This window comes from Brassica napus, chromosome C2 (assembly GCF_020379485.1).
Source record: "Brassica napus cultivar Da-Ae chromosome C2, Da-Ae, whole genome shotgun sequence".
Lineage (NCBI taxonomy): Eukaryota > Viridiplantae > Streptophyta > Magnoliopsida > Brassicales > Brassicaceae > Brassica > Brassica napus.
In genome coordinates, this window is record NC_063445.1 from 55356404 (window position 1) to 55370680 (window position 14277).

The 14277-nt window shown below is 36.9% G+C and overlaps 4 protein-coding genes across 4 annotated transcripts; all 4 read left to right on the forward strand.

Moving 5' to 3' along the window:
• The first annotated feature begins 68 nt into the window (after positions 1-68).
• Positions 69-2326, forward strand: LOC106382616 (alcohol dehydrogenase-like 6). The gene is made up of 10 exons (XM_013822647.3): positions 69-293; positions 359-495; positions 570-607; positions 690-1012; positions 1239-1321; positions 1393-1468; positions 1539-1600; positions 1678-1773; positions 1844-2005; positions 2085-2326. Exons 1-10 carry the CDS (start codon positions 245-247, stop codon positions 2199-2201), a joined length of 1143 nt encoding a protein of 380 aa, XP_013678101.2. The 5' UTR covers positions 69-244; the 3' UTR covers positions 2202-2326.
• Positions 2327-2908: 582 nt separating this feature from the next.
• LOC106382615 (sterol 3-beta-glucosyltransferase) lies at positions 2909-6686 on the forward strand. The gene is made up of 15 exons (XM_013822646.3): positions 2909-3112; positions 3190-3261; positions 3345-3438; positions 3668-3810; positions 3912-3982; positions 4068-4149; positions 4215-4316; positions 4550-4605; positions 4851-4885; positions 4984-5197; positions 5282-5482; positions 5597-5656; positions 5765-5804; positions 5935-6153; positions 6228-6686. The coding sequence occupies exons 1-15, from the start codon at positions 3035-3037 to the stop codon at positions 6297-6299; spliced, it is 1539 nt and encodes a 512-aa protein (XP_013678100.2). The 5' UTR covers positions 2909-3034; the 3' UTR covers positions 6300-6686.
• Positions 6687-7912: 1226 nt separating this feature from the next.
• LOC106380060 (cytochrome P450 71A14) lies at positions 7913-10680 on the forward strand. The gene is made up of 4 exons (XM_013819879.3): positions 7913-8541; positions 9019-9510; positions 9747-10025; positions 10226-10680. The coding sequence occupies exons 1-4, from the start codon at positions 8158-8160 to the stop codon at positions 10553-10555; spliced, it is 1485 nt and encodes a 494-aa protein (XP_013675333.2). The 5' UTR covers positions 7913-8157; the 3' UTR covers positions 10556-10680.
• A 2176-nt stretch (positions 10681-12856) lies between these two features.
• LOC106380057 (protein RESPONSE TO LOW SULFUR 2-like) lies at positions 12857-13407 on the forward strand. Its single transcript, XM_013819877.3, has one exon. It carries the CDS (start codon positions 12933-12935, stop codon positions 13224-13226), a length of 294 nt encoding a protein of 97 aa, XP_013675331.1. The 5' UTR covers positions 12857-12932; the 3' UTR covers positions 13227-13407.
• The last annotated feature ends 870 nt before the right edge of the window (positions 13408-14277 follow it).

Below are 14277 nucleotides of genomic sequence, written 5' to 3' on the forward strand. Positions count from 1 at the left end.
GATGAACCCATTATGAAAAAGATAAGCCCAATTGCCACTACAAGCCCAATAATAATCTCCTTACAACGAAGGGGGGGGGGGTTGGTGGCGGGAATGAGTTGCCTCTGATGTGGGACCTCTGAAGCTCTCATCATGGTGGTTGGTGATTGTTGTGTTAGGTGAAGCTCTGTTTCTTCATCCCCGTCTTCTTCTCTCTCAAGGTTAGCTTCATTTTGTGCTCGAAGCAAAAGTTATTGTGATAACAATGTCGTCTTCTTCCTCCCACGAACAACCTCAAGTCATAACCTGCAAAGGTAAATAAAGAGTTTTTCTTTATTTATTTAGTTCCTCGTCTAGTGATTTTGATAGAACTCTACAGCGGCGGTGACATGGCGCGCTGGCGAGCCACTGGTTATGGAGGAAGTGGAAGTTTCTCCACCTCAACCTCTTGAGATCAGAATCAAAGTTGTCTGTACATCTCTCTGTCGTAGCGACCTCTCCGCTTGGGAATCTCAGGTTTCTTGTCTCTTTCTTTACATTAAACTCCTTATGAGTTTGGCTTATAATGCAATCTCCCTTTCTTGGTACAGTCTCTTTTGCCACGTATCTTTGGCCATGAAGCTGCAGGGTAAGCTACTTATGATCTCGCGAGTTAATAGACTTGTATTGGTACAGTCTCTTTGAGTTTGAGTCCTATCATGTTTCTGCAGTATAGTGGAGAGCATAGGGGAAGGTGTGACCGAGTTTGAGAAAGGAGATCACGTCCTTGCTGTCTTCACTGGAGAATGCGGGTCATGCAGACATTGCATCTCTGGGAAGAGTAACATGTGTCAGGTTCTTGGAATGGAGAGGAGAGGTTTGATGCATAGTGATCAGAAGACACGCTTCTCCATCAAAGGCAAACCTGTTTACCATTACTGCGCGGTTTCGAGTTTCAGTGAGTACACTGTGGTTCACTCTGGATGTGCTGTCAAAGTCCATCCTCTAGCACCTCTCCACAAAATCTGTCTCCTGAGCTGTGGAGCAGCCGCAGGTAGTTAAAAACAGTGTTCTAAAAATCGGTATATGCAGCAAAATCAGTTATAAAACAATATTCCTATTAGGAACTTTTAAAATAAAACTCTGTCTAGGCAGCGTCTAGGCGTCCACCTAGACACTAATCTCTTATAAAAGAAATCTAATTACCGCCTAGCAATTTCTCGAACATCAGATAAAAATGATGAAATCCAAATACTGAGAAATCTAGAGTGTGATTTTAGGTCTTGGTGCAGCATGGAACGTTGCTGATGTACAAAGAGGTTCAAGTGTTGCGATATTCGGTCTAGGAACTGTCGGTCTTTCGGTAAGTAATTGATACATAAACATTGATGCTTCTGTGTTACATTGTGTTGGGGATTAATCTCTTATGAGTAGGTTGCTCAAGGAGCCAAACTGAGAGGTGCAGCTCAGATAATTGGTGTTGATATCAACTCTTCTAAGGCTGAACAAGGTAGCTTTAGGATATATATACCACCTTAGCGGTTTCTTGACTGGTTCTGAGTGTTTCTTACATGTTGCAGCAAAGATATTTGGAGTCACTGACTTCATCAATTCAAATGACATCTCTGAACCTATACACCAGGTAAGCTGATGATTTTTATATAAAAAGTTTATTACTATCTTGGCTGCTTCATAAAAAATGTGTATACAATCGTTTAGGTAATCAAAAGAATGACAGGAGGAGGTGCTGATTTTTCATTTGAATGTGTTGGTGATACAGGAGTAGCTACAACTGCTTTACAATCATGCTCTGATGTAAGCTTTCTTGTTTAATACTTAACTCTCTCACCTTTGTTTTGTTACTAATGTGTGCCTTTTATCTCAGGGATGGGGAATGACCGTTACTCTAGGTGTGCCTAAAGTGAAGCCTGAAGTTTCAGCTCATTATGGACTCTTTCTTTCAGGGAAGTCATTGAAAGGGTCTCTCTTTGGTGGGTGGAAGCCTAAGTCTGATCTTCCTTCACTCATTGAAAAGTACATGAACAAGGTAAGCTCAACTACATATAAGCAAAAACCACTTTTCAGTTGTTGTTGACTTTTTGTTTGACTCTTTTGTTATGGTGCAGGAGATTATGATTGATGAGTTGGTCACTCATGATCTAGCGTTTGATGATATTAATGAAGCCTTTGAGCTTATGAGAGAGGGCAAGTGTCTGCGTTGTGTTCTTCATATGTCAAAGTAATTGTGTTTTAAAGCAAGGACATGTACAGTTTCAAGAAAGAATCTGTTTTTATTACAGATGGTGTATTGAGTTCTCTTGGTATGTGAAACAACAAGTGATTGTGTGTTATAAAGACTCAGTTTTGATTTGGTTTGTGCTGTTATGGAGTGACCTACATTAGAAACTAGAAAGCACAACTCACATTGAACCAATTTTTTTTTTTTGGTTTTCGGTTCATGTGCAGTCGGTAAAATTAAAAGAAATTAGTTATCGATCCGGTTCGGTTCAGCAATTTGGTTTTTGAATTACCATTTAAAAGAAGATTATAATCAAATCATAGCTAAACTAATACTTACCAAAATCACGAACACTAACAGATAATCAAATTTCAAAAAATTTGGTTATCGGTTTCATTCGGTTCAGGAATCAATCATTAATTTGATTTTCTATTTTTTAAAAATATAACCAAATCATACCAATACTAACTAGTATTCTTAACCGAACTAACCAAACTAACCAAATCAAATTCCAGAAAAGATAATAGAGTGAACCGAAAAATCCAAAATTTGAATCACCAGAACTTGAAACCAAAAAACTTCTATCGGTATAATCTTCATTTGCCAAACTGAAAGAATACCAAATCAAACAAATATTCCGGTTCAATTAGACAAATTTTGGGTTAACCGAACTAACCCGAACCGAACTAACAGTTCTAAACCGAAGCATATGAACTCGATTTGAATGCCAACACAAAGCCAATCGAATTCGAAGGTTACAAACACGTTTCATCGGTAATCGCTGCGGTGAAGAGCACTGTGGTCTCACTCACTCACTCTCTTCCCCTTCATCGCACCATGGAGGAACCAGAGAGCAGGAAACCCATAGCTCTCTTCATGGCTTTCGGCACCAAAGGCGATGTCTACCCTCTCGCTGTACTCTCTCTCTCCTCCCAAAGTCTCTGTTTTGGAATCAATTCTTAAAGCTGCTTCCTTTTTTTGTTTGTTTGCAGGCCATTGCCGCAGCTTTGGCTCGTGATCAGCCTAACTACTCTGTGTTCTTGATTTCACATTTGGCTCATCAGGTTTGGTTTCTTGTTTTCTTCTTCTTCTCAAAGTTGTAGACTTGCAGCAATTAATGTAATAAAGGTTTGATTTTTATGAGCAGAACCTAAGCTCACACTTGTTCAAAGCAAACGTTTCCTATGTTCCTATCACTTCTCCTCCTGCTCAGTCTAGTGAAGCTCTGGGCACTCAGAACGGTACAGATCAATACTCTTTATGTTAATTTAATTAACCAGCTCTTATGAGATTTTGGAGGCTGTAGACTATTTAGTAAAGGTTCCTTTTTAAAAAAAAAAATATAAATTTGAGGATTTAAATCTATATAATTTTTTTCAAAAAATTTTGGGGGATGACTATATAGGTTAATGTTTCACTTGGCTACCGTAGCTTTAAAGCAATGATCTTTGTTTTGTGGGTTTCATTCAGACTCAGCTAGGAAACTCTTTTTGGAGGAGAAGGAAATGATCAAAAGGGAACACAGGCAAGAGTGTCGTTCTGCATTTGGAAGAATCTTTGGAGAGGGTCCTTGTATGGATGGTGATCTCGTTGTCATAAACTTCTTTGCATTGGTACATCTACTTAACAACTTTCCCTTAAACCATGATGTAGCATAGGTTCCAGCAACAAATACTAAACTTCTCACAGTGGTTCTTCTGATTGTACATTTTAGGAAGGATGGAGCCTTGCTGAGCTTTATCAGATCCGTTGTGTGGTGGCTGCTCCTTATGTTGTTCCCTATAGGTAAACTTTTCGCAGCTTGGGAAGTATGAGCTTAACATCCTGGAAGTGGAAGTATGACCACTTGCAATTCTTGTTTTGTTATCAGTCCACCATCAGGCTTTGAAAGACAGTTTAGGAAGGAACTTCCCGAGTTGTACAAGTACTTGAAAGAAGCCCCCATCGGAAAGGTATTCCATATGATACAAACATGTCACTGGTGTTATTACTAAATTTATATGATTTTTGCTTGCAGGTTAGCTGGAGTGAGGTAACTCATTGGATGTGGCCTCTCTTTACTGAAGAATGGGGATCTTGGCGATCCGAGGAACTCAACCTAAGCTGTTACCCTTTTGCAGTAGGTGTTTTTAATTAACATAGATACCTAGAAGGATACTCAACCGTTCCGCTAAGATAGATGTTTTTAGAAAAAAATTGAGATGTTTTTATGTTTCCTATGCAGAAATTGTAAACTTCAAAAAAAGATTAATTGAGTTTATTGAATTACTATCGTTTATAAGCTATTGGAAATTGAACGGAGGTAGTAATTATAGTGTGAACATTCACCTGACGTTTCTCATTTGGTTGCAGGATCCGGTAACAGACCTTCCAATTTGGCATATCCGGCCACCATCTCCACTAGTCTTGTGAGTAGTGAATTCTATTGGTGGTCGTCACATCTAATCACTTTGCAATCTTCTTTCCATCAAGTATTTTATCTTCAATATATTTTCGTGTTCTTAACCCATTTAATGTACTTTTCTCATTTTAAAAGGCTGATCTCTGATTAAATTTAGGAATTGAGTTGCTATATTGTACTGATATAACTTAGTCTAGATGACATTGCACAAGTTTGTAGTTGACCTTTTACGTATTATTAACCTTGCAACAGGTATGGTTTCAGCAAAGAAATTGTAGAATGCCCTGGTAAGTAGGATGTTTATAAAATCTCACAGCAATAGGCCATGACCTGTCAAAGCCTTGTTCTTTTGCATTTCACTGCATTCACTTTTTGTTATGAACAGATTACTGGCCATTGAGTGTTCGAGTGTGTGGCTTTTGGTTTTTACCCAACGAGTGGCAGTTTTCATGCAACAAATGTGGAGACAACCACCCCTCTGCAGAGCGCCTGGGCACAGACGATTCCCATACATGCTCAAACCACACTGAGCTGTATACTTTCGTGTCGTCTTTAGAGCCATCTCTTCCTATTTTTGTAGGGTTGAGTTCTATTGGAAGGTCTAACTTTAAGTTTGATCCCTCTAAAATCATTTCTAATTTCTATGTTTTTTCAATAACCTTTTTCTCTATGTGCTTGCGCAGCATGGGTTTTATGAAGAATCCCCTGGCTTTTCTTCGGATTCTCGAGTCTGTTATCCAGATTACAGGCTACAGATTCATCATTCTCACAGCGGGTTATGAACCTTTAGAAGTTGCAATTTGCACCATTGCTCAGGAACCAGTGAAAAGATCTTTACAGGAGGGAGTCTCTATCTTCAACGGCAAGCTTTTCTGTTTCTCTGGGTGAGTTACAAATATTCACATGATTTTTTTTTTTTTAAATCTGAAATATAAATTATCAAAATGTAAATACATGTAGCTCTATAACATACAGATCTCTTTATCTATCTGAGTTAGTCAGGTTCCATACAACTGGCTGTTTAGAAGATGTGCTGCTGCAATTCATCATGGTGGCAGGTGATTTTTTTCAGCTGGATGCTCTTTATTAACAAACTAGGACATATATATAGATGAAAACTGATTTTGTCTTGTTTTTTTTTTTAATGTTTCCCTGTTGGAAAATAGTGGTTCTACAGCTGCAGCTTTACACGCTGGAATCCCACAGGTTTCTTTTAGCTCCACAAACTTGTAATTATATTACATTCACTGCTTGGTTAACGCTTTTGCTCTCTTGTTCTTAAATATTTAAATGAATCTCAAGTTTCATGGTGACAATTAATGTTGTCTTTTTGCAGATTATATGCCCATTTATGATGGATCAGTTCTATTGGGCGGAGAAGATGACTTGGCTTGGGGTTGCTCCACAACCATTGAAAAGGAACCACTTGCTCCCTGAATCAAATGATGAGAGCATCATGGAAGCTGCACAAGTGGTAGCAAAAGCCGTATATGATGCACTGTCTTCAAAAACTAGAGATAGTGCCATGGAAATAGCTGAAATATTGTCTCTTGAGGTAACTGGCCTACAATCAAAGTTTCCTGTTTTCTAGTTTCTGGCAATCGACAGCTTTAAGGGTAATGGTTTCAGGATGGAGTCTCAGAAGCTGTGAGGGTGCTTAGAGAAGAGGTGTGTAAAGTTTCAGGCGGCAACCAAATGTAGTCACAGACAACGTACAGCTTATATCAAAGTGATGGTGATCAGTTCATTATGACAAGAAAAGCACTCGACTAAGATAACTTCTAACTGTTAGTTTCTGCTTTAGTTTAGCTTCTTTCAGTCTAAAACCTCTTCAGAGCCCGTGGAAGAACAACAGTGTAAGTTGTGTTGTTCATTTTGAGGCACATTTGAAAAGTTTTTGTTGCCAGAGAGAGAAGTAGAAGGGATCACAATTCTATAGCTATGACTCCATCTCTTAAAAGTCTTGCAAGTGCTTTTGGAAAAAAAAAGAATATTCTCTTTTTAGTTGTGTTGATGCTCTGATTAGATCTCAAAATTGTATTTTACTTTCTCAGTGTTTCTAATAAAATAGCCACATCTTTTTATATCCTACTTGTGTTTCACAATAATCCTAAGTTGGTACATATAATATGATCCAGAACATAGGATTCTTGATAAACAAAGTTTTCTGAGGAAGTATCAAGAATCCACACTATTGAAAAATGTTTTAGAATGGCTTATTCTTGGCACATTTGTATAGCAACAAAATGTTATATATGATACGGAAGTAAATAGAATACATCTGTGGCCATGTTCGTTTATGTGTCGCGCGACCTGCGACTTGCGACTAAGATTACGTTCGTTTACGTGTCGCGCGACCTGCGACTTGCGACCTACGACTAAAACTATGTTCGTTTACGTGTCGCGCGACCTGCGACCAGTTGCGCGATCAAAATTTTCTTAATTTTTAGTCGCTGTTTTTTCGGGCGACTTGAATGAGAACTCGCGACTGGTCGCGCGATCAGTCGCGCGACGTCAAAACGAACAACAACATGCGACTTGCGACATGCGACCAATCGCAGGTCACATGTTACGCGACATCAAAACGAACAACAACCTGCGATCAGCATGTGGCAGGTCGCAGGTCGCAGGTCGCGCGACACGTAAACGAACATAATCTGTACCTCTAGCAAAACTGCATTCTCACATTCAAGTCTCACCATCATTAATCATTGATGTTCATATGCTTGAAAGGCTCCTTTGCTGATTGTCTCATCCCCCCCCCCCCCCCCCTTTTAATCACATATCTGTACATGGGACCATAATGACTTTACTTTACCAATAGGATGCTCTAGAAGAAGAAGAAGAAATTAAGGATCAAAACCTGCGTTTATTATTAGATGAGGTAAAAAACACGGTTAAAACCTCCATTGAGGAAGTTGCTCAAAGTCGTTAAGAGTCCATACTTATCTACATGTGAGGCATTGGTAAAAAATATAGTACTTCTATCAAAACTAAACAAAAAAAAATACTTGATATGGATTTTAGTTGAATGTAAAGCCGAGTGGACGTGGCCATGCATGCACTTTGTACTTTCTAATTTGATCAATAAATATATTTTAAGAGTCTTGAGCATGCAAAACCACAACAACATTTTGTCATTTTGGAAGAAATGATAAACGGATTGACACTGAGTCTTGTGCCACCGATCTCTACGTGTATTACTGTGCATTGGCCACGAACCAAGCATGGTGTCTCATATGTTGCCTTCATGTAAATAACAATGATGACATGTTACCAAATCATAAAAACTTCATGTATATTATATTACTCACGTTAGTATTTTTTGGTCACATGCTCTCACTTTGTCAATTTTGATCTCATATCACAATGCAACGTACATTTTGTTTATATTATAAAAATTAATGATGTCCATTACCATTCCAGTATTACATCATCACTATATTTGCCATCTAAAGCGTGTGATCCTTCATTATTACTATATATAGAGAGAGTACAAAGGGAGATCAGATGTCTTATTCACATTATATACTTAGACAACTTTCTCACTAATATTGAAATGGAAATTATATTAATCTCTCTTTGCGTAGCCACCTTCTTAGCCTTACTCTTCCTAAAACCACTCCTCACGCGAATCACGACTACAAAAGTTAAGCTGCCACCATCTCCGTGGCGACTTCCGGTGATCGGAAACCTCCACCAGCTCAGCCTCCACCCTCACCGCTCTCTCCATTCCCTGAGCCTTCGCTATGGACCGCTCATGCTCCTTCACTTCGGTTGCGTCCCTGTCCTCGTAGTTTCGTCGGCTGAAGTAGCCCACGACGTGATGAAAACACACGATATAAAGTTTTCTAATCGTCCAAGAACCAAAACGGTCAATAAACTTCTCAATGGGAGAGAAATAGCCTTTTCCCCCTATGGAGAATATTGGAGACAGGCTAAGGTAATTTTTACTTTTTGTTTTTATACTCGTTATAAGTTTGTGTTGTGTGCTCTTCTATTTGTCTAAATATATTTATCCCATGACTAATATTCATTACTGAACACATGGTCCCTTATGTATTGTTTCAGAAATTAGAAAAAACACCTTAAAGACCAATTTATATATAAACAACGGTTTAACAAACATTATGTTTGTGCGAGAGATTAGAAGATTTGTTCTTTTGGTTATATTTATAGACATTTAAAAAATCAGTATTCATTCTCAAATATCAAAAATTATTTTAAAATTCAATTTTAGATGAGCAAGAGTCCAAGACTACAATACAACCTTATTTGTTTACAATATTTCCACGCACAACATGCATCATCCAACCTTATATAAGCAATTATTTTGAAGTATCCAACTATATATTTATAAATGGACCGGTATATATCAACATGTAGCTAATTTATCTTCAAATGTTTGTGATGCATACAGAGTATCTGCGTTATGAATCTCCTTACCATCAAAACGATTCAATCCTTCGAGAATATAAGAGCAGAGGAGATCAATACGATGATGGAAAAGCTTGAGAAAGCGAGTTCTTTGTCTTCACCTATAAATCTAAGCGAACTCTTCACGACTCTTACAAATGATGTGATAAGAAGAATTGTCTTAGGAAGAAAATATGGAAGCGAGAGAGGTTGTTATATTTCACAGGACATTGTGAGAAGATTCATGGAGCTCATGGGTGCTTTCCCTCTCGGCGATTTCATACCAGTTTTGTCGTGGATCGACAGAATCCGAGGTTTGGATAAGAAAGTAGAGGAAGTGTATAACGAGTTTGATGTTTTCTTGGAGAAACTGGTCCAAGAACATGAAGATGCAGATGAAGATGGGTCAGATTTTCTATATATATTGTTATCACTTCAAAGAGATAAGACAAAACCAATTGAGCTAGACAGAAGCGACCTAAAACTCATTCTATTGGTAAGGCAAAGTCTTTGGTTACTTTTTTTAACATAGTTTTCTAGAAAGATGGGTATCCAAAATATGTAAATCAAATATCACTATAAAGAACTGTTAAATCCGGATTTATCATGGTTTTATTTAGCTTGAGCAAAATTCCTTATATATTATTTAAGTCTTATTTTAAGTTTTTGATGTGTGATTCTTCAGTACGGATCAGATGTATCTAATTTTTAGTTTTCTTGGTTTGTGTTAAGGATATGTTGTTTGGAGCATCAGTGACAACTTTCACACTATTAGAATGGACAATGACAGAGCTTATGAGACATCATGAATGTATGAAAAAACTCAAAGATGAGATTCGTTCTGTTTCCGCGCATAATGGATATGTAACGGAGAAAGAAGTTGAGAAGATGAAATATTTGAATCTTGTGATCAAGGAGGTTCTTCGACTACACCCCCCAGTTCCAACAATTCCACGACTATTGAGTGAAGATGTCCAATTGCATGGATATGACATAGCTGCCGGAACACAAGTAAGTCTTCAAATCTTATAATATAAAATCTTACATAACGAAGACTATGACATATATAGTAGCTAAGTCTTTTAACAAAATAATTAAAAAAGATTGACATAGCTACCGGAACGCAAGTAAGTCTTTAAATCTTATAATATTAAATCTTACATGACAAAGATTATGACGTAGCTACCGGAACATTCTATTTGGAACAACAGGTGCTAATCAATGCATGGGCAATCCAACGAGACAATGCAGCTTGGGGACCAGACGCAGAAGAGTTTAGGCCAGAGAGACATTTAGATTTGCTTGTAGATTTTCAAGGACAAAATTTCAAATATATTCCATTTGGTTCAGGGAGAAGGAGATGTCCTGGAATCAGGTTTGCATTAGCCTTGGTCGAAGTCACATTGGCTAACCTAGTGAAACGGTTTGACTGGAGAGTCGAGGTAGGAACAATGGGAGATAATAAGCCTGATCTAGCTGAAGCAATTGGTCTCGATGTTTGCCGCAAGTTCCCTCTCGTCGTATGTCCATCTTGTGTTTGATTCCTTGAAATATAATATAATTCACAAATAAGGACTACAACGCCATGATGGTGTTTTACAAAAAAAAGTTTATGGAGGTCAAACCAACTAAATATATGATTTGGAGATGAACAAACACATTTTCGTTATCATAAACTTTATTTACTTTAACAAGGCCCTAAGGCAAATGTCCATATCCCTTTAAACTCGCACCTCGTCTGGTTTGGTGAGATAGTATTGTCTTCAGAGAGTCGGTGATATATTAGTCTTCCTCTTTAAAATGCCTTTTGATTTTGTTAACCTTTGAGCTTGCAAAATTATAACTTAGAAGTTATTTTCTGTTTTCAAATGTAGTGATGGTGAATTGGTGATCACGTACCAAAGTTTCTGGCGTGAGTTGGGGACGTTTTATAATCTAATTGAGATATTTTGATGGTGATAATGATAATAAATTAATTAATTATAAAGAAGATAGTGAGCACTGAACAGCATCAATAGAGCATATTCCAACTAAACATTTCAACAGTTAGTAACCCTCTTTTAATAACATTTTCCATGCACATACCACCAGTCAAGATATAGTTAATAATTTTTTTACTAAGAATAATTAAGAAAATCGGGGGGTAACTTAAACCAGAGAAGATGAGGAAGTAAATAGTTGTATAATCTTGACGTGACGGCCATTGACTTTGGTAAGAAGGTGTTCAACTGAGAGAAAGAAGTGGGAACATGATTCCGTCGACAAAGGCTTTGCGCTGGAGCCATTCGTTTTGCGAAATATATTAGTGGAAATGATAAAGGTTGAAAAAATGACTTCCACATTCATTTTGACGGATACAAGAAAGAGAAACAGTGTAACTTTTTTCATTCTTTTTTTTTTTTTTTATAAGCATGTGAATTTTCATTATAAAGATAATGATACAATGAGAGAGAAAGGAATTGAATCTTCAAAGCCTGTTGCATCTAAGGGTAGCTAATGAAAGCATGGGTCAAGACAAGCCCGACTTAACATTGTTATGGGTTTTAGAGCAAATTTTTTTTTTTTACTCTCTAAGATTTATATTCAGATAATGTTTAACATATTTTTAAAATTTAATCAGTAATATTTTGTATATTTTGTGATGAAAATAAAACTATATGCATATCAAATATTTTTGGACCCTTTTCAATTTTATTTATTATATTTATAATTTTTTATATAAAATATAAATTTTTTTAAAAAATTGGACCCCTTAACTATTAATATACGGAAGACAAGGGTTTAGGCCCGGGACGGTCACACCGCTTGCCCCCTCCCCAGCCGGCCCTGGACAAACCCCAAAAAAGATAAAAAAGACTTGCAATGACTAGGTCAAAGATACCCGAGAGCGAGATTAAAGCTTAGCTAACTTATTCTCTAGCAAACTAATCGATTCCAGCGGTTTCATGCTTTACCTTGAACCCGGAACCTGAGACAAGAGCAATTAACCGAGAGCAAATCAACCGGAGAATAATCCTAGGGGCCGAGGATTATCCCGAAGGCGATCCCGAGAGGACAGACGGTGAAGCGGGGTTGACTAGGTCCCGGACCCGGTTCATTCTTACAGGCAACACAACCAAACATGTCATTTAAGAGAGATTTGAACAAATTAGAACTAAACAAGGCAGCTTAAAGTCTCTGCAATGATTCACACAAACACACGTAAAATAAATAAAAATGTGGACCCACGTATTCAATATATAAAATAACGAAGGGTTTGTTAATTTGCTTTAAAACAAGTGGGGCTGAATTGAAGGTTTTTAAATGCACTTCTTGATCAAGTGTCAACGTTTTCGCCAAGAAAATATCTTCAAATGTGTTTTTAAAGATTCGGTATGGTAAACAAACTAACAATTAATACAAAGACCAAAACAAGGTAATGCATAAGAAAAAGAGGAAAAAGCATTTTATGGTATGGCCGTATGAGTCAGAATCCTCCTTCTTTTTACATGCATGTACATATATGGATATTTTTGAAAGTAAAAAGAAATCATTTAATAGTATTTCAAAATAGCATCGTAAAATATTGTATGTCTCAGAAATTTACGTAAGATTTTCAAATCCCCAACAGCATTTCAAACCTCTTTTTACCCAAAAAAAACATTTCAAACCTCTAGAATATTTTTGTTGCACCATTCAAGTTTTGGTAAAAGTATATTGTGGGATTCAACGAGTATCAGTAAATAAAAAGAAAATGTTCTAGAGGAGGAAAATAACTCACCAGAACAAGAGATACATTGAACCTAGACATATACGCATCCCAGAGAGCCCAGTCACCGTAATGCCTATAAAATAGGAGAGCATTCAAGAACCAAGAAACAAGAACACAAAGCCAACGCCAAACAAAAAAAAAACAGTTAAAGAAACTTTGAAAAGAAAATGGGTAAAGGAGGAAACCTTGTGACGGCTTCGGAGGTGGAGGAGCTACGAAGGAAGAACGGGGAGATGGAAAAAGTGGTGGAGCAAATGAAGAAAGAGATGTTGCAGTTGTGGCGGCGGACGCAAGTGGCGGAGGAAGCTGAGGAGCGTCTCTGCTCTCAGCTCGCCGAGCTTGAAGCCGAATCGTTGGACGAGGCTCGTGATTACCATTCTCGCATCATTTTCCTCGTGAACGAACTCTCTCGTGTCTCTTCCTCCTCTTCTTCCTCCTCCTCCGACTTGGCCTCGCCCTAGATATATATGATATGTGTGTAAGGATAGATCCTTAGATTATTGGATGTATCTGAATTCACAATATTGGCTCATATCAATGCCAATCTGTATAGTTTTTTTTTGTTTTCTGTTTTTTCCTAACATGTTCGAGAAAGGCTATGAAAGTGTTCGAGAATTAATGCAAAAGATATTTCGATTTGTATAGCTTGGAAATATAACTACGATAAAACCTCAAACTATTCTTAAATTAAAATTTGGACTTCGAAAGAAATTAACAAACTAAAATGTGTCATTTTGTTATTGATTAACAAAAGATCGTGTTATGATATATAGCTTATAAACACCTAACAAAAACGTTCATTTTGTAATTGTCCGGAAAGTTGATCCCTAAAGAGAAGGATATACTTAGTGGGAAAATAAAAAGATCTGATATATGATATATAGCATAGGTCATTTTCATGAGTATGTATGAGTAATGTTTTTATATCAATATTTAGATGTTTAAACAACCATTTTTCTATACAGCCACAATTTCGTACGGTGAAACGCAGTCGGTCTTTAAAGGAAATTTAGGATGATCATGGTTCCCACAACTCAAAACGCAATCGGTCTTTTCTTGAAAACATTGTCTATTTTAATACTACATCTTACAAAAAAAAAAAGTTATAAAGAGAACGTGATTTATAGTTATAGACAATCGTAAACAATTCAGAAAAGTAAATGATTTCATTATTAAAGTAGAAAAACACTACTCTCTCCGTTCTCAAAAGTAAGATGTTTTAGATTTTTTACTTGTTCCACAAAGATAGATTTGACACTTTTTTATACTTTTAAAAAACATTAAATGAAAATATTTGAATTGATTAAATTTCATTGGTGAAAAGTTATTGGAAAGTGTATAATAAAATAAAAGAAAAATTAAATTATAAATATTTATTGAATTCTTAATTAGTGTGAGCACTTTAAAAGATATTATTTTGGGAAACTCAGGGAGTATATCGTTTTCTTTCTTTGTTTTTCTTTTTCTTTAAATACACAATAAACCAACCACCCACGAGCCACCGACGATGAC